The 27,249-nt window shown below is 36.5% G+C and overlaps 4 protein-coding genes across 7 annotated transcripts; 3 read left to right on the top strand and 1 right to left on the bottom strand.

Moving 5' to 3' along the window:
- The first annotated feature begins 794 nt into the window (after nucleotides 1-794).
- On the top strand, nucleotides 795-12,263 carry pcif1 (phosphorylated CTD interacting factor 1). Its single transcript, XM_051112412.1, has 16 exons — nucleotides 795-926; nucleotides 2,586-2,728; nucleotides 2,810-2,934; nucleotides 3,650-3,784; nucleotides 3,923-4,062; nucleotides 4,202-4,356; nucleotides 5,147-5,294; nucleotides 5,397-5,480; nucleotides 5,559-5,658; nucleotides 5,752-5,914; nucleotides 6,072-6,247; nucleotides 6,337-6,423; nucleotides 6,510-6,694; nucleotides 7,036-7,129; nucleotides 8,305-8,480; nucleotides 9,169-12,263. Exons 2-16 carry the CDS (start codon nucleotides 2,605-2,607, stop codon nucleotides 9,437-9,439), a joined length of 2,163 nt encoding a protein of 720 aa, XP_050968369.1. The 5' UTR covers nucleotides 795-926; nucleotides 2,586-2,604; the 3' UTR covers nucleotides 9,440-12,263.
- Nucleotides 12,264-12,444: 181 nt separating this feature from the next.
- LOC127166825 (deoxynucleotidyltransferase terminal-interacting protein 1) lies at nucleotides 12,445-19,131 on the top strand. The gene is made up of 13 exons (XM_051112413.1): nucleotides 12,445-12,842; nucleotides 13,942-14,012; nucleotides 14,128-14,224; nucleotides 14,310-14,408; nucleotides 14,512-14,577; nucleotides 14,717-14,773; nucleotides 16,710-16,771; nucleotides 16,855-16,900; nucleotides 16,984-17,042; nucleotides 17,177-17,237; nucleotides 17,318-17,389; nucleotides 18,108-18,163; nucleotides 18,248-19,131. The coding sequence occupies exons 1-13, from the start codon at nucleotides 12,768-12,770 to the stop codon at nucleotides 18,363-18,365; spliced, it is 939 nt and encodes a 312-aa protein (XP_050968370.1). The 5' UTR covers nucleotides 12,445-12,767; the 3' UTR covers nucleotides 18,366-19,131.
- A 231-nt stretch (nucleotides 19,132-19,362) lies between these two features.
- On the top strand, nucleotides 19,363-24,715 carry ube2c (ubiquitin-conjugating enzyme E2C). Of its 4 annotated transcripts, none has more exons than XM_051112824.1 (7): nucleotides 19,363-19,468; nucleotides 20,043-20,153; nucleotides 22,036-22,063; nucleotides 22,143-22,229; nucleotides 22,349-22,553; nucleotides 22,768-22,827; nucleotides 24,536-24,715. In XM_051112824.1, exons 2-7 carry the CDS (start codon nucleotides 20,053-20,055, stop codon nucleotides 24,571-24,573), a joined length of 519 nt encoding a protein of 172 aa, XP_050968781.1. In that variant the 5' UTR covers nucleotides 19,363-19,468; nucleotides 20,043-20,052; the 3' UTR covers nucleotides 24,574-24,715. The 4 variants fall into 4 exon arrangements, with proteins under 4 accessions (XP_050968781.1, XP_050968783.1, XP_050968782.1 ...); XM_051112826.1 differs by having other exon boundaries at nucleotides 19,414-19,436; XM_051112825.1 differs by having other exon boundaries at nucleotides 19,422-19,525.
- Nucleotides 24,716-24,760: 45 nt separating this feature from the next.
- Nucleotides 24,761-27,240, bottom strand: zgc:109913 (regulator of G-protein signaling 9-binding protein). Its single transcript, XM_051112821.1, has 3 exons — nucleotides 26,368-27,240; nucleotides 25,605-25,838; nucleotides 24,761-25,481 (listed from the first exon to the last, which is right to left on the bottom strand). Exons 2-3 carry the CDS (start codon nucleotides 25,804-25,806, stop codon nucleotides 24,946-24,948), a joined length of 738 nt encoding a protein of 245 aa, XP_050968778.1. The 5' UTR covers nucleotides 25,807-25,838; nucleotides 26,368-27,240; the 3' UTR covers nucleotides 24,761-24,945.
- Nucleotides 27,241-27,249: the final 9 nt, after the last annotated feature.

Genomic DNA, 27,249 nt, shown 5'->3' with positions numbered 1-27,249 from the left:
ATTCACAAGAAAACAATGATGTACACAGCTTTATTTGAAACATATTAATAATGACAATTTTAAAACTTATAATTGAAAATTCAAATAATAATTCAAAACATAGGCATTTTAATTTCAGTGGAACTAAGCATTAGCTAAAAACATTAAATATCATTTTTTAGTATTGAATTAAAGCTGAAATAAATTAAAAATAAATATTAGATGTAAAAACATAAATAAAAACGAAATTTTTTCTGATTTCTGATTCTGAAAATGTAGAAATTTTTAAACGTATATGTTGCCTAAAAAGTACTAAAACTGTTTAAATTAAAACTGAAATACTAGAGTTTAAATATAAAGAGATTTAAATTATAAGAGTTTAATTGCAAAAAAAAAAAAAAAACAGATAACAACTTCATAAGATAATTTCATTTCATTTTTTCATTCCAATTAATCTTAATCAAACTGCAGTTGGGTTATTTTGATTAAGTAAAAATAACTCAAACTAAATACAGCTAACTAACACAATAAAATATGATAACATAAAAAAACATGATTTAAAAAAAAACGTTAAAGTTATCTGTTTTTGCAAATAAACTTGAAATACTAGGAGGGAATTGACATTACGATTTTAATCGTAAAATATATAAACGTAAAAGTAAATATATAAACATTTTAGGACAACAATAACATTCACACAGTTTCCTGTGAATAAATAAAACTATGTGTTTATGTTTATTTAATTTCACAGTAAACCGAATGAATGACTGCCTCTCTACAAATGGCCGCTCGGATTTGACGACTTCCACCGCGGACCCGCGCATGCGCATTAACCGCGTCCGAGTGCCCGATACAAGATGGCGGAGTCGGTGGGGAGGGAGAGGCGGAGGCGGGTCCGAACCGAATAGCGCAAAGCCTATTGAGGACTCCGATCAAACCTCTCCAAGGTAAGGGATTCAGCCATTGAAGAGCAGCACTAGACCTATAGGCGTGTGGCGGAGTGCACGGGGCACAATAATATCCCCGCGGTTTCTGCATACGCGCGTAATGCACGCAATAAACAGCCATTATACTGCGCACTCAGTCCGGCGCCTAGTAAGCGAGAGCGCACGCCATCTTGTCGACCGTTTCCACGAAGCAAAAGTGCGCGCCTAAAATTTGTGGTCGCAACGGTCGAAGATTGACGGGGTTTAAACTCAATAAATGAGCAGTTTGACACACTGTGGTGATGGCCCTATGTATCCCCGTCCTTTCTGTGCCCAAATCAAGCCGGATGCTCCGCCACTTGGTCTTATTTTACCCGCTCTATCCTGCACATCGGCTTGCGCTGCCGTAGCTCTTTGTTGGATGTTTTTCTCCTCCTCCTTCGGGTTTGTTTTCGGGCGGCTCGATCTGGGGTGGGCGGCGTAGCAGGCGCATGCGTGCCCTTCTTTCGCTCATTTGCGCTCTTATTAACGACGATAAACGCAGTAAACACATTCGCGTTCGATAGATACATGATGTGTGGTCTGATACCTGGGGTTACGAAACAAAAAAACCCACGGTAATACTGTGGTACAAGCATAGTACTGTCCGATACCGTCACTGTACCATGTTACCGCCGTAGTGCTTTTTGTAACGTTTATTTGTGGAAAAACATCTTCGGGGCTTTTCTGAGAATGAACGATAAATTACTTTCTGTCAGTGCCAGTTCGGGCCAGCGTCATTTTAAGCATGATGCCATTTCCTTACGTTTACCATGGTAGTACCATGGTATTCTTACAAGTTCCTCAGAGTGCCACGTAACGTTACAGTACATAGTAGACATATATGTAGATATGTGTATATATATTTACATACACGCAAATTTATGTACCTTAAACCATATTATTTACAAGGTACTGGAAATCCCATACAGAAACACCACGGTAATCTTTTGTTTTTGCTAAAATACCGTAGTCAATACAATTATTGTTACTACAGTAAAACTGTAAAATCCTTAAGTGTGTAAAACTTTAGAGCACTGATCATGGATCAGTTCATTTACTTTCATTTGTGTAGTTATACTATGATGCTTTGAAATATACCGTGTTAATGTGTAGTTACTATATTCATTAATATTGTTTTGGTATTTGGCACAGTCATGGCTTGGTTTTATGAATGAGATGATTGTTTGAAACACTTTTTAACTCTGTTAGTGAATGTTTTAATAAACGGAGGATCAGAAGTTTCACTTTCATTATGTTTTTCTTCATAAAGTTTTTCTTTCATGTTTACCTCAGCTGACTTAAAGGCATAGTCCACCCAAAAAAAAAAAAAAAAAGCTGTCTTTATTTTCTTAGGTCTAAAATGCCTTTTGGGCCAAGACCCCAAGAATCTGTGGGAAATAAATGAATTATTTTAATAAATAATTATTTTAATATGTCCTTCAGATGAATCCATACCTTTGCTATTTAAAGTTTAATTTTCTGTTTTATCACAATCTAAGCTTAGAATGTGAAAATTAGTTTGCGTTTATTACTCTTTCATTTTTTATACATGGTCTTTGGGACCCCAAACACCACATTTAGTGCTTTCAGAATTGCAACGCTTGCATTTTGTAAAGACGTAAACTTTTATATCTTAAGACAGGACAAATGAGGAGCTATGACGAGTGAAAACCACGGAACAATAAAGGCAGACTCGGCAATGGTCATGTCGCCCACCGGGTCCACGTCGCAGGCGGCTCCCTTCTCACCCTCGACCAGCAAACCCATCCAAGAGCTGCCAGGTGTGTATCTAAGATACTGTAAATGAACGATGGGACTCAGATGCTGTCTTTTGTGTGTCTGATTTTTAGTTTGATTTTCAGATGAGCTGATACAGGCTGGATGGTCGAAATGTTGGAGTAAGAGGGAGAATCGGCCGTATTACTTTAATCGATTCACTAACCAGTCGCTGTGGGAGATGCCTGTCCTGGGCCAGCATGATGTCATTGTAAGTTCAGTCTTCAGAGCCAGTTATTATGAAGTTTGGGGGAAAAAATAGGGTTTATCGTTTATAAAGGGTTTTTTTTTAAGATTTAATACACAATCCTTTATAATTTATAAATATGTTTAGATTTTTTATTTTCATTTTTCATTTCAATTTTATTTTATTTTTAATAATTGCATTATGTTATGTGCTTTTGGGTTTATTGTTTTGCTTTTTTTTTTTTTTATTATTATTATTATTATTATTATTTTTTTAGATATGCTACATAATACTGCACAATATGTGTTATTTTACTTTTTATATGCTATTGTAGTTTCACATTTTGAATCATATTTTGTTTTTACATTTTCAGTGTTGATTTTAATTTGTTTGTCATTGCATTGTGTTTTGTGCTTCTGGGTTTTGTTTAGATACATTTTTCTAGTTATAATACTTTCTGTATGAGTGTTATTGTATTGTTTATATACTGTTATAATATTTAATGATATTTTGAGTTAGTTTTTTTTAATATCTTTAGTTTCATATTAATTTTGAAGTTGTTTCAATAACTGTTTGCAATTGAATTTTTTTTTTTTTTTTTTTATATTTGTATTTAGCTTTTTTTTTTTTTATTAAAGTTCATTTAAGTTTGTCATCCAAGAATACTTTATTTTATTTCAATTTCCAAACACAGTTTTTAATAACTTTACTTAATAACAACATAGTCCTGTTGTTTTAGTCGGATCCTCTGGGCTTGAACGCGGCTCCAGCCTCTGGCGAGGCGATAAGCGACGCCAGTTTGGGCAATGGTCAGCGTAAAAGACATCCATCGGAGGACGCTCAAGCAGGCCCTAACAGTTTCAAGAGGCCAAAGGTCTGTTTTCTTTTGTAATAGGTTTTTTTAGTATGCTTATTTGATGCTTACAAAGCAAAAATCTGTTTATTAACAACTGTAGATTTGTTTGGTCATATTTTACCAAATCTTTTTTTTTTGATTTCTGTTTGATTTCAGGTTGAGATTCCAGCCACTCCAACCACTCCCACTATCCCAATTTCTCCCAGCACGCCAGGAGTCAAACCCTGGGTCAACACCACAGATGAAAAACAAGGCCAGACCAGCGTACCCGCGCCTGCTCCGTACCGGCCCTCTGTGTGAGTATGGGCTCTGTTTATTCCACATTTATCAGTAGCGTTGGCTGAAAGCATTGACGAAATGGTTGAATGTAAAAGTGAAAAGTGTTTTCAGATATCCTGTAGACATGACATGTCTAAACTAGTCTTTGTGTTACAGGGTGTACTGGGACCTGGACATTCAGACCAACGCTGTGATCCGCGAGCGAGCCCCGGCAGACCACCTCCCTCCACACCCTGAGATCGAGTTGCAGAGAGCTCAACTCACTACCAAACTGAGGCAGCACTACCACGAGCTGTGCTCTCAGCGTGAGGGTATGTGCACACCCCTGCTTTCACGTTTGACTAAATATGTGCCCATTATAAATGTCTGTTTGACAAAAACAGCACTGTATAGTTTTGGTTTTGAAACAGGTGAGCTACTTTTATGCTGTTAAAATGTAGTGAAGTAGCTTTGTAAATTATTGTTAAATAGTCCCCAGCGCTGGGTTAGCGTTTATGGTTTTATGAGTGAATTCCAAAGCTCCCGGAAGGAAACTTCTAATATCGAAACTGCAGCTTAGTTCTGTCTGATATGTTTAATAAAGATTGAGTATTAATATATCAAATTAATATTTTTATCCAGTAAGAACACTTTACATGCATCAGAAGTGACAAAAAAGATTCATAATGTCACAAATTTCTAAATCAAATAAATGTTGTTCTCTTGAACTTTCCATTCATCCGAAAATACAAAAACATTTTTAACATTGATAATAATCAGAAATGTTTCTTGAGAAGCAAATCAGCACATTAGAATGATTTCTGAAGGATCATGTGACACTGAGGACTGTATTGATGCTGAAAATTCAGCTTTGCATTACAGGAATAAATTACATTGTACAATATATTCAAATGGAAAACAGTTATTTTAAATTGTAATAATATTTCATATTTTTATGTTTTGCTGTATTTTTAATTAAATAAATGCACCCTTTTTGAGCAGAAGATCCTTTCAAGAACAGTAAAAAATCTTACTGGCCCCCAACTTTTAAATGCTATAAATATAATTTATAGATTATTGTTTAGAAATAATTGATAGAAATGTTTGACTGACTCTTTTCAGGCATAGAGCCCCCACGGGAATCCTTCAACCGCTGGCTTTTAGAGAGAAAGGTGGTGGATAAAGGTTTGGATCCGCTTTTGCCAAGCGAATGCGACCCGGTCATTTCCCCATCCATGTTCAGAGAAATCATGAACGACATCCCTATCAGGTACTACAACATATGTGTTCAGCGTTTCGTCATTATTTTTGTGTTGTATAATTCAATATGGAATTGCTTGAATGATTTTCTAACATTGCAAACAAATTTCAGGCTCTCTCGTATCAAATACAAGGAAGAGGCCAGGAAACTCTTGTTTAAATATGCAGAAGCGGCCAAGAAAATGATTGACTCCAGGTAATTATTCGTGTCAGTTACTGGGATTTTTGAGATGAACATGAATGTTGTAATAAAGTTTATTTTCCATTTGCACAGAAATGCAACTCCTGACAGTCGGAAGGTAGTGAAGTGGAACGTCGAGGACACGATGAACTGGCTGAGACGAGACCATTCTGCCAGCAAGGAGGATTACATGGTACATTCTCTGCCTTTTTTTGCTCAGAGCTGCCTACCTAGACAGCATTTCCAAAACATCATATGCATGACCGTAACATTATCTTTTCTTCAGGATCGACTCGAGCATTTACGGAAGCAGTGCGGCCCTCACGTGGCATCCGTGGCGAAGGACTCCGTTGAGGGCATCTGTTCAAAGATCTACCACATTTCTGCAGAATATGTGCGCAGGATACGTCAGGCTCACCTCACTCTGCTTAAAGACTGCAACATCTCAGGTAGTCTTTGGAGATCTGGAAAATGTCCAGTGAGGGTTTTATTGTTGGACAAAAATTGACCAAATCCAAAAATAGGATGAATTTTTTGGCCCTTGTGCACATCTTCACTTTAGGTTTGACTTTAGAGTCTTTCTGATTTATTCTTCTTGCCTTAAAGTGGACGGCACGGAATCGACGGAGGTCCAGGACCGGTTGGTGTATTGTTATCCAGTCAGACTGTCCATCCCGTCTCCTCCTCAGCCGCGCGTTGAGCTGCACTTTGAGAATGACGTTGCCTGCTTGCGGTATAAAGGGGAAATGGTGAAGGTCAACCGCGGTCATTTTAACAAACTGGTGTGTACATGCTAAGACTAGCTCAAAACAGATTAAGGTTGGATGCATTGGATTCTCAATTGTTGCGTTTATGTCTCTGGCACAAATAGGAACTCCTATATCGGTACAGCTGTATTGATGACCCAAGGTTTGAAAAGTTCCTGTCTCGTGTGTGGTGCCTTATCAAAAGATACCAGGTAATACTCAAGCTACAGGCATTGGTATCCGATCAAGAAGCCGAATGCAGCATCAGCTTGTGTTTCCGCCCCCTTGTGAATCACAGGTGATGTTTGGCTCCGGTGTGAACGAGGGGTCTGGTCTGCAGGGGGCGCTGCCTGTTCCAGTCTTTGAGGCTCTCCACAAACAGTTTGGAGTGACATTCGAGTGCTTCGCTTCTCCTCTAAATTGCTACTTCAAGCAGTTCTGCTCCGCCTTTCCAGACACTGACGGCTTCTTTGGATCTCGAGGGTATGTAAATGTGTTCTCAGTCATTAATGTTATTTTTACAGTTTTGAAAATGCAATAAAGTGATGATCCAACAGCTTTTGAGGATTGACTTATTTTAGAACGATGCTTGTTTATTGAATAAGTGAATTATAAAATGACATTTAATGTTAGGTTTATCATTTTTAATACATTTAACGAATTAATTTAAATATTATACAACTATTTTATTAATAATCGTATGTTTAATCCTAACATTTCTGACTTTTATAATTACTCTGTTACTGCTGTTTTATAAAAGCGAGCATGGCTTCTCTCAGAGAAGTTAATTTGCTATACTGTATCACTCATCTCTGTCCTTACAGGCCATTTCTCAGCTTCTCTCCGGCCAGTGGCTCGTTTGAGGCCAACCCTCCATTCTGTGAGGAGTTCATGGATGCCATGGTGACACACTTTGAGGTATGTGTCTTTTAACGTCATCCCAAGTCCATTAGATTGGAATATCTTTACCTACAGTTGAGGTCAAAAGTTTACATACACCTTGCAAAATCTGTAAAATGTTAATTATTTTACCAAAATAAGAGGGATCATACAAATTGCATGTGATTTTTTTTTTTTTTTTTTTTTTTTTTTTTTTTTTTTTTTTTAATTAGTACTGACCCGAATAAGATATTTCACATAAAAGACGTTTACATATAGTCATCAAGAGAAAATAATAGTTGAATTTATAAAATGATTTTTGATTCTTAATACTTTGCTACCTGAATGATCCACAGCTGCTTTTTGTGGGGTTTAGTGATAGTTGTTCATGAGTCCCTTGTTTGTCCTGAGATCCATCTTTTCACACTGAGGACAACTGAGGGACTCATATGCAACTATTACAGAAGGTTCAAATGCTCACTCATGCTCCAGAAAGGAAAAAACAATGCATTAAGAGCCGGGGGTGAAAACCTTTTGAATTTGAAGATCAGGGTAAATTAACTTATTTTATCTTCTGGGAAACATGTAACTACCATCTGTAGCTTCTGCTGGGCAGTACTAAATGGGGGGGGAAAAACATGATATTTAGGCAAAATAAGAAATGTTCACATCTTCATTCTGTTCAAAAGTTTTCACCTCCCGGCTCTTAATGCATTGTGTTTCCTTCTGAAGCATCAGTGAGTGTTTGAACCTTCTGTAATAGTGGTATATGAGACCCTCAGTTGTGCTCAGCGTAAAAAGATTGACCTTAAAATCATACAGTCATTGTCGGAAAGGGTTCAAATACACAAAAGATGCTGGAAAACCACAGAATTTGTGGGACCTGAAGTATTTTTCTGAAGAACTCATGAACAACTGTCACTAAACAAACAAAAACAGCCGTGGATCATTCAGGTAACGACACTATTAAGAATCAAGCATATGTAAACTTTTGAACGGGGTCATTTTTATAAATTCAACTATTATTTTTTCTTGTGGGTGATATGTACACATCTTTTATATGAAATATCTTATTCGGGTCAGTACTAAACAAAAAATAACATGCATTTTGTATGATCCCTCTTATTTTGGTAAAATAGTTAACATTTTGCAAGTTCTGCAAATGACCTCAACTGTAGATGTTAAAATTGTCATTCTCTCTCCATCTTACTCAGGATCTTCTGGAACACTCCAGCGAGCCGCTGTCCTTCATCATCTTTGTGCCAGAGTGGCGTGACCCGCCGACCCCTGCCCTGACACGGATGGAGGCCAGCCGCTTCCGCAGGCACCAGATGATCGTGTCTGCCTTCGAGCACGAGTACCGCAGCGGCTCGCAGCACATCTGCAAAAGGTCGGACATTTGTCTGTCTGTTTTCTTGTTCTTGTGGTTTTAGTTCCTTGTTCACTGCACAAAGCTAGCCAGAAGTGCTTTTAAGCTGCACTCGCCACTGAAGACATTATGTCCCATAAACATTAAAGGAATAGGTAACTCAGAAAAGAAAATTTGCTGAAAATGTACTCACCCTTAGACCATCCAAGATGTTGATGAGTTTTTCTTTATTAGATTCAGAGAAATGTAGCGTTCCATCACTTGCTCACCAATGGATGTGAATGGGTGCCATTGAAAATGAGAGTCCAGACAGCTGATTAAAACATCACAGTTATCCACATCACTCCAGTTGTGAAGGCAAAAGTTGCAAGTTAAATAATTTCTTCTGAGTTGACTCATCTGAATCAGGAGGGAAATCTGCACAGATCAAGCAATGTTTATATGCAAGCATGAATTGATGGACTGGAGTAGTGTGGATTAGTTGTGGGCTATTGTTATGTTTTTATCAGCTGTTTGGACTCTCATTCTGACGGCACCCATTCACCACAGAGGATTCTTTGGTGAGCAAGTGATGGAATGCTATATTTCTCCAAATCTGATGAAGAAACAAACATTTTGGATGGCCTGAGGGTTTTATTTCTGGGTGAACTATTCCTCTAACTCACGTTTTGCTTCCGCAACTCATGTTTATGTCCTCTGTGTCTCTCAGAGAAGAGATGTACTACAAGTCTGTCCATGGAACGGCAGTGATTTTCCTCCAAAACAATGCTGGCTTTAGCAAATGGGAGCCCACCACGGAGAGAATCCAGGAGATCCTGGCGGCGTATAAAGTCTCCGGCCGTTCTCTGCCCTCACCTGGTCCTTCTTCCACCAGTACGGGAGACAAAGACTCCAAACCAGTAGTGGAGCGGAGCTCGGCTAGGAGTCAAGACAACAGCAGTCCTGTTGACAAGACTGCACCGGACACAACAAACATTTAGACCGCGGCGCTGGGCGTGTGGCCACGTGTATGTATGTTCATGGGAAAGAGTCTATGATTGTATGAGAGGTTTAATATTGCGCTGTTGGGTTTAGATGGGCACTGGGCATGTAAATGCTCACGCGAGAAGACAGACAGACCCATATTTGTTTACTTTCTTCCGCCTCTATTATTTAATATTATTTGTTTTAGGTTTTTGAGTTATGTTATCATAACTGTTGGGTTTTATATCAACGTATTGATAGTTTGGTCACTTTTTTGTTGTCTTTTTTTTTAAAGAGATGATAAATGTAGTCAAGTATATCTTATTCTTTTTTTATTTTTGTTGGCCTTTTTAGGGTGAATCCCATTGAAACGTGTCATTTCACACCAAGATCAAAAGAAAAATATTTTGCATAAAGAAAAAGCATAAAGCCTTCATTAGCATTTTTTTCCCCCATTTTCATTGGGTTTTTGTAGTTTTCATTATTCTAAATGGTAATTGAACTTTAATTACATTTTGTTATACAGTAATACTGTATTACAGTTAAAAAGTTACTATTGCAATGATATTTAAAAAGTGAATAAAATCAGCCTAAATTAAATTAAACACAATGCAACCCTTAGCATTGGGGTATCTTTGCTTAGAGTAGTAAATTATTTTTTTTTTTTTCCTACATAATGGTAAATAAAAATACCAAAAAATTAAGTTTTCAAATAGGCTTCGTTTTCTTTTCAGCAAAATAAAATAGCATATTTCTTGATTTTGGGTTGAAATAAGACCGGTTTTGTGATATTCACTCTTTAACTTTGTGCTTTTCTCACTGGCAGGTTACGAAGCCGTCAGTGAGTTTATGCACCGCTTGTATATTGTTGTTTTAGATGATTTAGAAGACGATCGGCGATCAGGCAGCTATGTTTAAATGCCTTCATCATGACATGCGTTAGCGTCGTTTCACATTAAACCCATTCATAGGCGTTTCTTTGAGTTGAGAGGTCATGTTTGGTTTCTTCATGTCAGAATATATACTATATGTAATAACAAAAGGTCAGTAAAGAAGCAGAAAAATATTTATAATGTAGTTTCCACCCAGTCATCAATCTGCAGTGAAAGCCAGTGCGTTTTCTTTCGTTTCTAAAATATTGTACAGAACACAATAGCAAATCTGAAATGGTCGAACTCTAAGGATTTTCTACCTTTATTGCGTTCTTGGTTTCTGTACAGTACAAGCCTGTGTGAACCTTAAATCCTAATGTGGCATTCTGGGTCACATCAGTTGTAGCATTTAGGTCTAGCAAGTGAAAAAAGAAGAGTAAAATTTCTTCTTAGTTATGATTACGAAAGCATTATTCCAACTGTTTGTGGTGTTTTATTGAGAACGAATTAGCTGGTAAATATGGCGTACGCCCCTCGATTTTCTCCAGTGAGTCTACCTCTCATTTCGGGTGTTTTTTTAATTGAGAGCAACGACACCTGGAAATCCAAGCAAAGCAGTAAACGAGTGGCTTATTCTTCCTTTAATAACAGCATTGGCACCCACTTATTAAAATTGGTTGCTATTGCCTTGATTTCGTGTATGTGAAAAGTGCTTTAAAAGTCGACTTTTTTGTTTTTATTCTAATCATAGAAATTTGTTTACATGACATTGGTTTAAATCGTATCACTGGGCAGCGTTTTGAATGTACATTTTAAAAAAGGAAAAAAGAAACGTTATTGATGGATTTATTGCCACAATTGGACTTCAAATATTGCGATTATTAACACTACAATGGTGGCTCTTTATTATTTTTTTGTTTGTTTATTTTTGCCATGCTAATACGTATGTAGAAATTAATATTATATATTATCACTTTATTAAGCCCAATCACTTCCATCTGTAAGTATAGTTTTGTTTTGTTTTTTTTGTTTTTTTTTTTTTTTTTTCAGTAGACTACATTGTCTTGTAGCCAAACTTGGGGAAATGGCTTTTATATTAAGTTTAAAAGCATTCCAGTGGTTTGACGTGTAATGTAACCCAGCTTGCCATTTATAAAATCCAATATAACCCTTGGTTTAAGCATTGGGCACTTGTTGGATTTCCTAATCCCAGAGCGGATCACCAGCAAATCTGTAGATGTTGTACAGAACGTGGCTATGAAGTTGTTTTCCTACACGGCTGTTGTGCGTTTATTTGAACAGAAAACAAAGTATGTCTTTCTCACCATGCTTTTTGTTAATTTTAATTTAACGTTTTGGTTCTGAATAACTGTTTATGAATTATAGAATTTATGAAATAGTTGTTTTAAACTAAACCAAAGTGTTATTAAAAGAGGAGGAATTTATCTTGTATCTTAAAAGTAGAATCGTGTACGATTGCATCAGTAATGCATCAAGTGTAACCAGCAAAAACATCCATTTATCCATAACTTTATTTTTATAATTCTCTTTTCGTTCTTTGTTTTCTTACAAAGGTATGTTTGGGTTTTTATTTTGCATGACCTGATATTTTTCATTACAAAAAAAAAGAAAAAGAAATTATAAATTGTACAGATCTGTATTGTTTAATTAGTTGTACGCTTTGCCACACTAGGCTTTTAACCGATTTGTATTTATCAGTCATGTTGATTGATTTATATTTGGTCGCCATTGCGTTTGTTGATTCAGTGTCCTCTAAAATGCCATGAATGTCTCCCCTGTAATCTTATTCTGATAAAGACAAAGATTCAGTGAATGTAAATATGTCTGTGCTTATATAATTTGTTTCTTCTACCTGTATATTATCAGTGTTGTGGCATTTCCCATCACCTAAAGTGGTATAAAGATTTTCCTCTGAATCAGAAAAGCTCTCAGTAAAATATTGAAATCACGCAACCATCTCTGGCATTTCTTATTATACTATATGTCATCTGGTATACCTTGGAGTCGTCTTTCGTGCCACAACAATGATGGCCGCTCGCTTCGTGTGAGGGACTCTGAAGCGTGGCCACGCCCATTGCGTGGACGCGCATGCGCACAGACTTTTATTTTGAAATTCGCCACCGAAAGCAACAGCCGATTACGATTTTGTTTACGTCACTGCGTTATTGCTTGAGGAAGCGACTGACAATTCATCGAGCCCTCGAACTTTGACAAACAGTGTTTTTTCTGATCGTTTAATTGTTTCTAAACTCGTGTCGTTAAACCGGTTATTCTCAATGCCCATCTGGAGTGAAGTTTAAAGGGTCTGAGTTAGCTCGCTAGCTATCTGACTGCATTGAGTTGCTGTCAGGGCGCAGCGGTGAAGTGCACACTTACCGATCAACATCTTGAAACCCCTGGAGCGTTTGTATCGATCTTCATTGATCCGCTGAGCATATATTGATTGTGAGTGATGGGGGCCCAGAGGAGTGAGGGACGCAGGGACTGGCTCCAGCAGGATTTCACTGAGCAGCAGGTACAAACAGTGGTGAGTCAAACTCGTGTCATCATCTGCATCATCACCACCATCGCCATTCTCTATATGCACCGTAACTGAAACCTGTCAAGAACTTTTCCAGGTCATATTTGACCCCCAAATATCTAAAAGAAAACACTGTGCACAAAGAAAACAGTTTTAGGACAATTAAAAATGTTTGCACTGTGACATCATTTCCTTCACTATCAAGCAGCTAAATTCTTTTAACAGTAATGTTTATATAATTATTTTGTATTCTTTATTCTTTTCGAGTGTGCATTTATTTGAGCCGAAGTACAGCAAAAAGAGTAATTTTTTATTTTTAAAAAACATTTTTATTTGAATATCTTTTAAAATTTAATTTATTCCTGTGATTTCAAAGCTGAATTGACGTGATCCTTCAGAAATCATTTTAATATTCGGATTTGCTGCTCAAAAACATTTATTATTATTGTTATTTTGTTTAAAAACAGTTGAATAGATTTTTTTTCAGTTTTCTTTGATGAATAGAAAGTTAAGAAGAACAGCATTTATCTGAAATAGACATCTTTTGTAACATTATAAATATCTTTATCATCGCTTTTGATCAATTTAAAGCATTCTTGCTAAATAAAAGTGTATAATGTTAGAAAAACTTTTTATTTTAGATAAATGCTGATCTTTGGATCTTTCTATTCATTAAAGAATCCTGAAAAAAATTTACTTAACTGTCTTAAATATTATTAATAATAAATGTTTCTTGAACAGCAAATCAGCATATTAGAATGATTTCTGAAGGATCATGTGATACTGAGGACTGGAGTAATGATGCTGAAAATTTAGCTTTGATCCCAGGAATAAATTACTTTTTAAAATACATTCAGATAGAAAGCAGTTATTTTAAATAGTAAAACTATTTCAATACTATTACAATATTCCTGTTCAGAAACCTTTGACTGGTAGTGTATATAGTCAAACCATCCTTGCAATTACATGCATGGACTTGAAATTATAAATTATTTATTAATCATGCAAGAAGGCTGTCCTGATTTGATCTTGGCTGTTGCATCCTTTTTTATGGCCTTTTACACTTTATCTGTATGTTGTGAAAATATGTTTTTCTGAATGGCAGAATCCCTGGAACATCATGATCAAACACAGACAGGTGCATCGCAGAGGACGACGCTCACAGATGACGGTTAGGTAAGTCCACTAATGGGTATTTCAAGATTTTCATTAGACTACTTTCTCCTGTCACAGTTTAAAATGCTATAAGACATCTGTCACTGTGTTTTATTGTGCGTGTCATTGCGTGTAGTTATACAGATCCTGTCATTTCCATGGATCTTCTGCGGAACGTTCTGCAGCCCAGCTTCAACGAAGACATCCGTGCTGTGTTTAGGAAATATATGAAGGTAAATAATCAATCATGTTATTATTTTGGGACTTATCACATGTGATTAAATTGCTTTAATTGCTTTTTTTACTCTTCTTTTGCAGTTTTTTGAGAAGGCGGCCAGCAATGTGAAAGAGAATGTTGGAGGAGACGTCCAGCCTGACCAACTTATCAGAGATGCTTGCAGAAACTGCCTTGAACATGTAAAACATGATTTATACACATATTTACAAATATATATATGCTGTATTAGTGGTGAATCAACCTTTGAGTTAAATGTTTGGAAATGTTCTGTTTCCGTTTTAGGCAAAGCAGCTCTTTCCTGAAACAGATAAAACAACCCTGAAACCTAGTGTTGACCCAACAATGAAGGTAAATGTTATGCAGTGTTAATTCAGTTCTACGATAACCTGCATGCTTATGTGAAGAACTAGCAAAAAGTTCTTATTTATTTTGTTTTAAGTTGTTGTGTTTTTTTTGTTTTTTTTTTTCCTGTTTGTTCGTTCCAAAGCGTGCACGGCAACCGGACGACACCTCTGGTCAGAGGGACAGCCCCATCCCTAAAAAGGTAAAAAAAAATTACTTATTTGGAATTGTTATTACATTTTAAAATAACTGTTTTCTGTGTGAATATATTGTAAACTGTAATTTATTTATGTGATCATTTTCAGCATCACGTTATCCTTCAGAAATCATTCTAATGTGCTGATATGCTCTTGAATTGTTGAATGTATAAGTTCAAAAGAACAGTATTTATAAAATAGAAATAGAAAATAGAAATCATTTGCAACACTATAAATGTCTTTACTGTCACTTTTGATCAATTTAATGAATCTGTGCTAAATAAAAGTATTACTTCCTTTAAAACAAATAACCCTAAACTATATACAGGTGCATCTCAATAAATTAGAATGTCGTGGAAAAGGTCATTTATTTCAGTAATTCAACTCAAATTGTGAAACTCGTGTATTAAATTTTGTGCAACACAGACTGAAGTAGTTTAAGTCTTTGGCTCTTTTAATTGTGGTGATTTTGGCTCACATTTAACAAAAACCCACCAATTCACTATCTCAACAAATCAGAATACTTCATAAGACCAATAAAAATAACATTTTTAGTGAATTGTTGGCCTTCTGGAAAGTATGTTCATTTACTGTATATGTACTCAATACTTGGTAGGGGCTCCTTTTGCTTTAATTACTCATGGAGGTGATCAGATCTTTGGAACTGCTGAGGTGGTGTGGAAGCCCAGGTTTCTTTGACAGTGGCCTTCAGCTCATCTGCATTTTTTGGTCTCTTGTTTCTGATTTTCCTCTTGACAGTACCCCATAGATTCTCTATGGGGTTCAGATCTGGTGAGTTTGCTGGCCAGTCAAGCACACCAACACCATGGTCATTTAACCAACTTTTGGTGCTTTTGGCAGTGTGGGCAGGTGCCAAATCCTGCTGGAAAATGAAATCAGCATCTTTAAAAAGCTGGTCAGCAGAAGGAAGCATGAAGTGCTCTAAAATTTCTTGGTAAACGAGTGCAGTGACTTTGGTTTTCAAAAAACACAGTGGACCAACACCAGCAGATGACATTGCACCCCAAATCATCACAGACTGTGGAAACTTAACACTGGACTTCGAGCAACTTGGGCTATGAGCTTCTCCACCCTTCCTCCAGACTCTAGGACCTTGGTTTCCAAATGAAATACAAAACTTGCTCTCATCTGAAAAGAGGACTTTGGACCACTGGGCAACAGCCCATTTCTTCTTTTCCTTAGCCCAGGTAAGACGACCTCTGACGTCGTCTGTGGTTCAGGAGTGGCTTAACAAGAGGAATACGACAACTGTAGCCAAATTCCTTGACACGTCTGTGTGTGGTGGCTCTTGATGCCTTGACCCCAGCCTCAGTCCATTCCTTGTGCAGTTCACCCAAATTCTTGAATCGATTTTGCTTGACAAGATTCTCTCAGTTGGTTGTGCATCTTTTTCTTCCACACTTTTTCCTTCCACACAACTTTCTGTTAACATGCTTGGATGCAGCACTCTGTGAACAGCCAGCTTCTTTGGCAATGAATGTTTGTGGCTTACCCTCCTTGTGAAGGGTGTCAATGATTGTCTTCTGGACAACTGTCAGATCAGCAGTCTTCCCCATGATTGTGTAGCCTAGTGAACCAAACTGAGACACTCTTTTGATGTGATTAGCTAATTGGCATGTCACCATATTCTAATTTGTTGACATAGTGAATTGGTGGGTTTTTGTTAAATGTGAGCCAAAATCATCACAATTAAAAGAACCAAAGACTTCAACTACTTCAGTCTGTGTGCACTGAATTTATTTAATACACGAGTTTCACAATTTGAGTTGAATTACTGAAATAAATCAACTTTTCCACAGCATTCTAATTTATTGAGATGCACCTGTATATATAAAAATAATGACCTTAATATTTCAAACATATTTTAACACCAACAACTATAAATACAGAAAGTTTATGTTTACTAATGTTTATTTTCAGAGGAAAGGTCGTCCTCCTGGTACAGTTGTACAGTACGACAGACCGGCCCAGTACAGCACTGCGTGAGTGTCCTTATGTTTTCTTTATCGGATGTCTCCTCATATTAAAGATTCAAGCTTTTGAAATTTTAAAACGTCTTCCACAGAGCAAAACTCAAAGTATCCGAGCCAATAAAGCGAGAAGGACCTAAGGTAGTTATTATGTGCAAATTGCATCATAATTGATATTGAAATGTTTATATGATGTTAATGTAAGTGTGTTGATGCGTGTATAGTGGGACCCATCCAGACTGAATGAGAACAGCACGTTCGTTCTGGGATCCAGAGCAAATAAGTAAGTGTACAGAGATTTGCTCAAATAATATTATATTACACTATACATTTCATAATAGCTGACAAGAACGGGCCTAATCGAACAACATTTGCCTGTATACATTCAGTGAATACTGATAGTAGATATAATTTCAGGGCTTTGGGAATGGGAGGTACAAGAGGAAGAATCTACATCAAACATGCAGAGCTCTTCAAGGTACGTTTAGTCTTTTTCTGAGCATTCATTAAGCCTTTTCTGTGTTCATATGGAGGTAACCGTAATATTTTTTGTTTCAGTATGCTGCTGATGCTCAGGACAAACACTGGCTTTCAGAAAGACAGCACATGAGAGCTACTGGAGGAAAGATGGTGAGTACATTGTGTTTGTGTTTCCAAAACATGTGTTGAATGTTATAAAAGACCCAAAAATGAAAATTCATCCTCAGGACATCTAAGATGTAGATGAGTTTGTTTCTTAAACAGAACAGATTTGGAAAACTTGGCATTACATCGATTACTCACCAATGGATTCTCTGCAGTGAATGGGTGCCGTCAGAATCCAAGACAATCTAAACAACATCACAATAATCCACAGGTAATCCACACCACTCCAGTCCATCAGTTAACATCTTGAGAAGCCAAAAGCTACGTGCTTGTGAGCATTTTTAACTTCTAACATTTGCCTCTGGCTAAAATGCGAGACCTCAATCCATAATACTGCTTAATAATATCAAGCAACAGTTTAAAGTTAAAACGATGGATTTGTTTCTCATAAACACACGACTTTTGGCTTCACAAGATGTTAATTGATGGACTGGAGTGGTGTGGATTACTGTTGGATTATTGTGATGTTTTTATCAACTGTTTGGATTTTTAATCTGACGGCACCCATTTACTGCTGAGGATGCATTGGTGAGCAAATAATTCTGCATTTCTCCAAATCTGATGAGGAAACAAACTTATCTACATTTTTAATGGCTTGAGGGTCAGTAAAATTTTCATTTTTGGTTGAGCTATTCCTTTAATAAAGCAATAAACGACTCCAAAAGTAAAGCATTAAATAATCATAAACTGTTTCTCTTCTCAGGCCTATCTACTTATAGAAGAGGATATTCTTGATCTTGCCCGAAGTGAAGACTACAAGTAAATTAATGTTTTCTTACTAAATAAAACTTATGAAAGAATTTTATATACAACATGCATCACAATATTTTCTCTGAATCTTAGGGACTGCCCTGACTTGAAGCTGGATGAATTGAAACCTTTTCTAGTGCCCATATGGATGGTGGAGAAGATGCAGAAGGCAATGGAAGCACAGAAAACAGAAAACGATGTTGTCATGTAACTAACGCCAACCTCGTCAGGCAAGTCGTTGGACCACGGACACTCTTGAGTGTTGCCAGTTTAACATAACTGTAACTTTTTGTTGTTTATTTTGTTTGTGCGATGTTCACTGTAGACCCAGGCATTATGATCAAGTTGCCCAGAAATTGTTGTGTTGGAGGTTTACTTGGCAAATCAAAATTCCACATTTCATTGCATCTGCTATTGTCTAAACTGGTCTAAATCTGATTTCCCTTTTTTATCGTTATTATCAAATGCGTGCTTTTTTCTTGACTTTGTATTTAAAAGACTTGAATATCTAATAAGGCACATATAGAGCCTTAATGATTTTTTTTAAAAAATACTGTGGTTAATGAACATTTTGTATGTTTGTTTTTGTGTGAGTGTGTTTCCCATGATTCTTTGTCTTGTTTTTTAAAATAATTTTATGAATTTTGTTTGTAATATCTGCTTTAAAAGCCCCCTTATTTTTCCTTTTTTTAATATATTGCATTGTTCGAACAAAACAAAAGCTGTTTACATTCACAGCCGAACTATACGATGAGCCGTGATGTTTTTACCTTATATTATTTACTGTTTTTTTACAAAAATGAAACGTAAAATTTAGAATTGACTGATTTTATAGCTTATTAAAAAGTGTGGGGATTGGTATTTAAATTATTTTTAAAATAAATTTCATACCTGTTACATTCATCTATTGTCTGTTATAACTGAAAATGTAGAACGGTTTATAAATGTATGCAACTATATTTACCAATAAACAGTTTTGTGCTAAGTGGTGTTTTTTTAAATGAATAATTCAAACTTATAACTAGTAAAACTAGAGTTCGTTTGATTCACTGAATGACTGAAACTAGTCAACGGTTATACACACGCCCACTTGACTGTAGCAACCAATCAAATCAAAGTGTTTTGTGCCTAGCGCCAGTGCTTATTGGTTGCTATGCGATTGCTTTGTTCGTAATCTGTGCTTCTGATTGGCTGAAAGGGTAGTTAGGCGGAGAATTCCGTTTGGCAACCTAAGTTTAAACAGGGGGGCGGGATGTGATTTAAAAATTTCGTTCAGCAATCGGTTAGTGTTGTCGACTGCATTGAACACAGCCGGTAATATAACGTAACATATAATTTAATTAATACGGTTTTTACTGTACACGTGTGTAGGTAATCTATATTCTTTTTATTTTTATGTTGCGGTGTAGTTCGTTTGTTTATATTATTTAATTGTTAGCTCATTCGCTAACTCGATAGCTTAACTGACGAGTGTAACTTACATTTGTTGTCGTTGATTGTTTTTCGGCTTTAGGTGACAGAGATATGTATGCTTTAATGCGTTAGTTTAATATGTCGATTGTTTAGGTTATCACTGTCTGCTTTATTTTGAGTAACGTTAGGCCTATAGCCCTTTACCTCACATCCAAATGAGAAGCAGTTTACTATACGAAGACGGAATCAAGGCAGTTTCAGTCATGTTAGTTTTGTTTATAAAAACAAATTCTTTTAAGCCTCAAGTTTCCATTTACTCGATTCAGTTTCGATTCGTCTGCCGGTTAGTTAGCCAGGTTGAAGCGCACTATCGCAAGTATACATCGTAAACGAGCTTCCTGTATTGTAAACCGTTGTTAAGAGGTGCGCATTTTAACAAACAACTATTGTTTTTCCTCTTGTCAAACCATCGTAGATCTGACGCGATGGCCTCACAGAATATGGATCCCGCAGCAGCCTCGTCAACAGCAGCGCTGAAGGGCAGCGAGACGAGCGGAAACGTGTCGAAAGGATCGGTCACTAAAAGGTTTGACTGCCGATATTTCGTTTAAGTGTACTGAACTCTTATATGAGCTGCACTCTGGTCATTCTCAGAAAAAAAAATGCATGTCGGATTTCATCAATTCTTGTTTATTCCTTTTTCGATTTGGTTGGAAACGGTGTATTAACAGTATTTGTATTGAAATACTGTGTATTGTACGTTACTGAAATTAAATGATATCAAGCGAACTAGGGTCCTACTCTTCTCAATGTAAGTACACTTGTTTATTGATCTTGTAATAAAGGTATATGAAATGAAAGTCTGAATATATGGAATAAAATTCCGAATATATGGAAAGAAAGTATGAATATATAGAATCAAAGTCAGAATATTTGGAATGAAAGTATGAATATATAAAATGAATGTCTGAATATATAGAATCAAAGTCTGAATATATGGAATAAATGTATGAATATATAAAATGAATGTCTGAATTTATGGAACAAAATTTGTAGCTATTGAAGGAAATCTGATGCACTAAGAATGTTGCAATAATGGAAATATGATCCTCAAGATGATGTGACTCCAAACTGCACTGTAAAAAAAAAAATAATAATAATAATCTTTCAAAAAGTAGTTTCAACTTAATGTAATTTGTTTAATTTGCACTTTCTTTGCATATATTCACAGTTTCACATACATTCAGACTTTTATTCCATATATTCAGAATTTCATTCCATATATTCAGACTTTCATTCTATATATTCAGAATTTCATTCCATATATTCAGACTTTCATTCTATATATATTCAGACTTACATTCCATATATACAGACTTAGATTCTATATGTATTCAGACTTTCATTTTAGATATATATTCTGACTTTCATTCCAAATATTCTGCCTTTCATTCCATATGTTCGGAGTGTCATTCCATATTTTGGCGTTTATTTCCATAATTTATTATTATTATTATTATTATTATTATTATTATTATTATTATTATTATTATTTTATTTTATTTTTTTTCCTTTCTGTCAAACAAAATGGTTCCAAAAGTATTCAGTTTGCATGTAAACTTTGCATGTAATCAGTCAATACACAGATTCTCTTTCCATGTGTTTTTTTTTGTTTGTTTGTTTGTTTGTTTGTTTTTTTTTTAAACAGCCCTTTAAATGTGTTGTGATGTCCAACAGGGACATTTGTGTTTTTGGTATTCATAATTGAGAGCTAGAAAGTACTGTAGTTTCAATGGAAATCCATTAGGAGTTTTTCTGCCTAGGGGGCGCTAGTTTCTCAGTTTGTTTCACTGCTCTTAAAGGAGAAGTTAACTTCCAAAAAAAGACCATTTCTTGATAATTTACTCGCCTCCATGTCATCCAAGATATTCATGTCTTTCTCTCATCAGTCGTAAAGAATTTAAGGTTTTTGAAGAAAGGATTTTTCTCCGTATAGGAGAAGTTGTTTGAATGTTGAAATTGCAGTTTCAGTGCAGCTCTATATGATCTTAGGGAAGGAATAAGGGTCTTATCTATCAAAACGATCTATCATTTTCTTTAAAAAAAAAAAAGATGTGAGACCCTTATTTCCTGGCTGGGATTGTGTTGAGCCCTTTGAAGCTGTATTGAAACTTTGTATTGTTGGCCACCATTGACGTCCACTATATAAAAAAATTTGGGAATGTTTTCCTCAAAACCTTCATTTCTTTGCGACTAAAGAAAGAAAGACGTGAACATCTTGGATGACATAGTAAGTTATCAGGAAATTTTTAATCTTGACGTGACCTTCTCCTTTAATACTGTTTTTATATTAATTTTGGCACCTTAAAAGACCAAGTCTGGCATTTAAAGTCATACTTTAAGTTTTGTGCTTGTATCTGTTCTTTTAATTTTTATTCATGTTCGGCGTCTCCCCTCTTCTTCCATAGGCTTCAGCAAGAGCTGATGACACTAATGGTAAGGCTTTTATATACAGCAGGTGTTATGTTTGGTTTCTTTAACTGTAGTTTAAGTCAGTGCTTTATGTCCAATGCAGATGTCAGGAGACAAGGGCATATCAGCATTTCCAGAGTCTGACAATCTCTTCAAATGGATTGGCACAATAGATGGAGCTCAAGGAACGGTAGGAACAACTGTTGTTTTCTTTTCTGTGATGTCCGGAAATGGGATTCTTGCATACGACGGACTAATCTAGATAATTGGAAGATTCTATTTAAAGTCATCCTTTTTCTCCCTGGTTAGGTTTATGAAGGTTTGAGGTACAAACTTTCACTGGAGTTTCCTAGCGGGTATCCCTACAACGCCCCTCGGGTGAAATTCATCACTGCTTGTTTCCACCCAAATGTCGATGAGAATGGTTTTATCTGCCTAGACATTTTGAAGGACAAGTGGTCTGCACTATATGATGTTCGCTCCATACTATTGTCCATTCAGAGTTTATTAGGAGGTAGGTAATGCTGAGCATTTTCAGAATGTTGTTTTGAGTTAGAATTTGGCCACAACTTTTGGGTTGTTTAATCGATATTAAATCACACTATGAAACAAGTTTTGTGACATGATTTCAATCCGCTCTAGGATACTTTATTTTAGCTTGTTGGTTTTTAAACTGATTTACTGTCTGTCCTGTCTGGATCACTGTACTCATGAATCCTTGTTTTTAGAACCCAACAATGATAGTCCAATGAACTCTGCAGCTGCTGAACTATGGGATGACCAAGAAGGTAAAAATGATCATGCAAAAATTAAGCAGTTGTTTAAACAGGGTTTGTACAAGGTGCTTAAAGTGCTGGAAGTACTTTAATTTGACTTTTTGACATTTAAGAGCCTCAAAACCCTTGAAAATGGCAATATTCTTGAAGAGGTACTGAAATGGCTTGAATTATTGAAAGGCAATGTATCTATGAAATAAGTGTTTAATTTTTTTCAGTAAGATATTTTTATGCAAAATTCAAGAAGCTTCATAAATTTTTTGCTTCAGTTAATGTTAGAAAACTAGCAAGCTAAGCCAGTAGTAGTAATAAACATGGCTAAAGATGCAGAAAGAGTGAGTGAATCATTTTAGGACATGTTCACACCTGGCTTTTTTGAAACTGGCAGCGTCTGTTTTACATTATAATCCTGTGGAGTAAACGGTGTTTTCAAAAAAAGTCCTGAGCGTTTTTTTTCTTTCTTTTTTTTTTTTTTTTTTTTTTTTTTTTTTAAACAACCACCTGCATCTTTTTCTGCAGTTCAGAGTCTCTCTTCAAGTTGAAAAAAGTTCAACTTTTTTGGAAAAAAAAAAAAAAAAAAAAAAAAAAAACCCTACGTCAAGCGGCTTTTTGATAGCTGACCAATGACAAGCCAGTAGCGAGACCTGTTAAGAACAAGACCAACAAGAAAAAATGGAGAAGGTGCCAGTAGACTTTTTTTTTTTTTTTTTTTTTTTTTTTTTTTTTTTTTTTAATTGTTGTGAACCGGCATTCTCCTCCCCGTTAACATCAAATACCAATGTGCGGCACCGCTAGTCTAGTGGGCAGCGCGTAGACATGTAACACCGTTGCGCTTTGGGTTCAGGCATCCCTTTTTCGAGTCCTGGTAGTGATGGGTAAAATGAAGCTCTTCGAAACTCTGAATCAGTTAAACCATTGCGTTGCCCAATGATTCACTGTTTCAAAGTACTCCAATTCGATTGTGCAATGCAAATCATCTGTTTCATATTTGATTTAGAGCGGTTTCACGAATCATTTCGCTTAAATCAGGACTTCATTCGATTCATTTGATCGTGAATCGGAGCTTCGCATATCGCAAATCATTTGATTTGGATTGAACGGGTTTGTGCATCATTTTGCAAATTGAATGATTCCTATCAAATGAGTCACGATACACAATTTGAAGTCCCAATCTAAATCTAATTATTTGTGATTTGTGTATAGTTCTGATCTAAGTCAGATTATTCATGATGCGCACTCTGAGTCCTGATCTGAAACTTTGTAGCAGGTTTACAAATCTTTTGCTTTAGATCAGAACTTCAGAGCACGGATCGTGAATCATTTGTTTCAGATCAGGATTTTGGAACGACTTCACAAACCTTTTTTTAAATTTGTTATAAAAACAAAAAAGGAAAAAGTATACACGCAAATACCTTAAATTAATTGTGGTTTTACTGTGGTAAAAGTGTAGTATACTTTGTAATTCTGTAGTAGTGATACTTTGCATGTGCTTCACTTAATATTTTCTTTTTTTTTTTTTTAAAGATAAGACATTTGTTTGATAAGTGACATCTCTGATTAAAGTTCTCAAAATCAAAAAAAGTCCTTAAGTCCTGGAATTTCATTTTACAGTATTAGTACGAACCCTGTTTAAAGCTTAAGTATTTTTAGAGAATTCCTTTCTAGCTGAATGTTTTGGTGAATTATGCTATAAACATGTTTCAAATCACTTTCGTTGCAGCCTTCAAAGCCCATTTGCACGCAACCTACAAGAACTGACCATGATCGCACACGTCTGCCTCTTGTTTTATCTGTGTCTGTTTTCTTGTTCATAATAATGTACATTTTCTGTAATGGGTCTGTGTGTATATTATTTCTATGTTGTATTAAAACTGCTTGAATAAAATGCTGATTGAATTGAGTCTGTGTCCTTAATTATTGGACGGGAAAAAAAATAAGAGCAGAATGTTAAACACTTGCATTTGTTTTATTTTTAATATTTATAATGCAATGTAGTGCATTACTGACCCGGTAAGATATAGTCTGAAAAATGATCTGCATTGAATTGAAAGGTTTACACAGTATAATTGTCAACAACTTCTTGTAACGATGTTCTTGTAAAAAGTTGGAAAAATGCTCCAGTTCCAGAACCTAGCTAAGAAGACAAAGCAGACAGCCTACTTTGCAGTTGTGGTGATTGCAACAGCCCGATGTATTATTTTGAGACACCACCTCCACTTCCATGATGTCCTCCAAGCTTTCATCCTCGTCTTGCCCACCATCTTGAGTAGAAACTCCTTCTACCCAGGCTTCTTGTGTGGGTTCAACAGACCACAGTGGAACATTAACTCTCTGAAGCATTTCTTCAAGCAGAACGTCAATCTCCCCAATGTGGTTCTTCAGGTCTGGGCTTGCAGTCTCCTCTACGGATAACCATGGCGTTTGCACCATGGCTGCCCGAGCGGCTACTTCCGAAGTTCCACCCGCATAACCAGCGTTGACGAGGGCTTGTCGATCTCTGCGCTGGGTTAGGGGGAATATCTCTTGCAAGACTTTGACCTTCTTAAGGTCCTGCTGGAAGTTTTCTAAGCTGGACAAGAAGATCACCCAAAGTCGTTCAACCTGTTCTTTGTCCTCTTGTCCTTGCTCCATTTCTATCAGCAGACTTAGCAGCCTCCGGTGAAGCCCTGAAACATGAGGCAATCAACAGCATGAATGTGGCGTAATTGAATATGGCTAGTTTTTGCAGTGCAGAAATGTACTGAAAGGGCAATGTAAAATTTCTGCATCACAAACTGTTTCCTGCTTACCAGAGCATATTTTATGAGCCACTGTCCTGGTTTCCTCCAGCTCCTCTCTAAGGAAGCTCCCATCCATGTTGCTCCCCAAGGAGGTGGCCATTTGCTGGAAGCAGGCTGTCACTTTGCTCAGGGCGGCCTGTGCCCGCTCGCATTCATTCACCTGCCTCTTTCTGGTTTGGATTTCCACTACCGACTGCCGCCAGCGATTCATTACCACTCCTGTGGTGACCGACCTAAACTTTCCTGAATATTTAAGAGTTGGTCTCCGTATTAAAATTGGCCTGTCCTATTTTGAACTAAAATATTTTCAATTAAATCCACCGTAGTTTTGGTCTGTAGTTTAATCTAATCCCAATTAAATGACATGACCAGGGGTGGTGAACTCCGGTCCTGGGGAGCCGCAGCCCTGCAGAGTTCAGCTCCAACCCTAATTAAAACTCACCTGCCTGTAGCTTTCTAGTAATCCTTCAGACCTTGATTAGCTTGTTCGGGTCCATTTGATTTAGGGTTGAAGCAAAACTCCGCAGGGCTGCAGCTCTCCAGGACTGACGTTCACCACCCCTGGACTAGACCATAAACATTTATTCTGCTTAAACAGAATTTTTTTGCCTTCATTTATTAAAATTCTTTTTTAAGAACTGTTGCACCACTTTAAAACACCTTCATATTCAACCTTATTTCTGATATCATTTTGATGTGATGTTCAAGTTAAAGCCTACATCTATTTGGATTTGTAAGCCAAAAATTTTATATAAGAAAAAAAGCCACTTACTGGTAACCGAGCCTCAAAGAAATCTGTATAATTTCATATCCTTCTGAAACAAGTTGTTTAGACAGTCTTGCTTCTCAGCATGAGTATATCCGTTTGAGACACTTCTGCCAAGCTCCTTGTATTTGTACTCTCACCTATGTTCTTTTTTCCAAAGCTTTTATAGAGGTCTTCAGGGACACTTGTTAAAATTAGGCCCAAACCTTGTAGCCCATGCTCCCAGAATACCTTGCGCTGTAGATCATTATGTCAAAGTTCTTTCATTCTCAGAAATGCATGCAGGACAAGGTATTCGATCAAGAGGTCCATGCATAATGACTTTCTACGTGCGGTTGTCTGTATATACGTGTGTGTGTGTGTGTAATAATGTGTGTGCTGTGCACAGTGGTTTATGTGAAGTTAATTGTCCACAGGGAGAGTGGTATGGTATTGTGGAGGAACAGACGGGGATCCTTTATTGACTCCCTTGGGGTTACTTGGGCTTGTTTGAAAGCTGTGTGTCGCTTGATGCAACACGTATGCTCCCATGAGTCAAGTCTCCTGAGCAACACCAGTAATATTAGTTCATTCAGTTAGCAAAACAGCAAACCTGTAATAGGCAGTGACACAATTCCTCAGTCATAATTATAACCTGCTTCACACTCAAAATTATGATGTGGAGTATTTCTTTTGTATTAAGTACGATTCATTAATTAAGTTTATTATATTTTAGCACGCCGGTTGCAATAAAAACCCAATGTATTTTTTTCGTTGTCCTTGTCCAGAACTATAGAGTCATGATTTGGTCAGTTACCCGCATGTGTGGCCATACTGGCGAATTTCCAGCATTGATTGCATGGTTAATGTACTACTGAATAAATTGTTCTGCTAATTTATGCTAGAAAA

Source organism: Labeo rohita, chromosome 6 (assembly GCF_022985175.1).
Source record: "Labeo rohita strain BAU-BD-2019 chromosome 6, IGBB_LRoh.1.0, whole genome shotgun sequence".
NCBI lineage: Eukaryota > Metazoa > Chordata > Actinopteri > Cypriniformes > Cyprinidae > Labeo > Labeo rohita.
The sequence above is the reverse complement of the archived record's forward strand: the minus strand, read 5'-3'. Positions and strand labels throughout refer to the sequence as shown.

What these genes read in the sequence shown, in the direction of transcription:
- ube2c (XM_051112823.1), top strand. Translation starts at nt 19,783, where the DNA reads ATGAGAAGCAGTTTACTATACGAAGACGGAATCAAGGCAGTTTCAGTC. An exon ending in TAGATGGAGCTCAAGGAACG is followed by an intron (nt 22,230 to 22,348) that starts GTAGGAACAACT and finishes CTCCCTGGTTAG; the next exon opens with GTTTATGAAGGTTTGAGGTA. An exon ending in CATTCAGAGTTTATTAGGAG is followed by an intron (nt 22,554 to 22,767) that starts GTAGGTAATGCT and finishes CCTTGTTTTTAG; the next exon opens with AACCCAACAATGATAGTCCA.
- pcif1 (XM_051112412.1), top strand. Translation starts at nt 2,605, where the DNA reads ATGACGAGTGAAAACCACGGAACAATAAAGGCAGACTCGGCAATGGTC. An exon ending in GCTGTGCTCTCAGCGTGAGG is followed by an intron (nt 4,357 to 5,146) that starts GTATGTGCACAC and finishes GACTCTTTTCAG; the next exon opens with GCATAGAGCCCCCACGGGAA. An exon ending in AAGAAAATGATTGACTCCAG is followed by an intron (nt 5,481 to 5,558) that starts GTAATTATTCGT and finishes CCATTTGCACAG; the next exon opens with AAATGCAACTCCTGACAGTC.
- LOC127166825 (XM_051112413.1), top strand. Translation starts at nt 12,768, where the DNA reads ATGGGGGCCCAGAGGAGTGAGGGACGCAGGGACTGGCTCCAGCAGGAT. An exon ending in CCGGCCCAGTACAGCACTGC is followed by an intron (nt 16,772 to 16,854) that starts GTGAGTGTCCTT and finishes CGTCTTCCACAG; the next exon opens with AGCAAAACTCAAAGTATCCG. An exon ending in TAAAGCGAGAAGGACCTAAG is followed by an intron (nt 16,901 to 16,983) that starts GTAGTTATTATG and finishes ATGCGTGTATAG; the next exon opens with TGGGACCCATCCAGACTGAA.
- zgc:109913 (XM_051112821.1), bottom strand. Translation starts at nt 25,806, where the DNA reads ATGAATCGCTGGCGGCAGTCGGTAGTGGAAATCCAAACCAGAAAGAGG. An exon ending in GGCTCATAAAATATGCTCTG is followed by an intron (nt 25,482 to 25,604) that starts GTAAGCAGGAAA and finishes CTCATGTTTCAG; the next exon opens with GGCTTCACCGGAGGCTGCTA.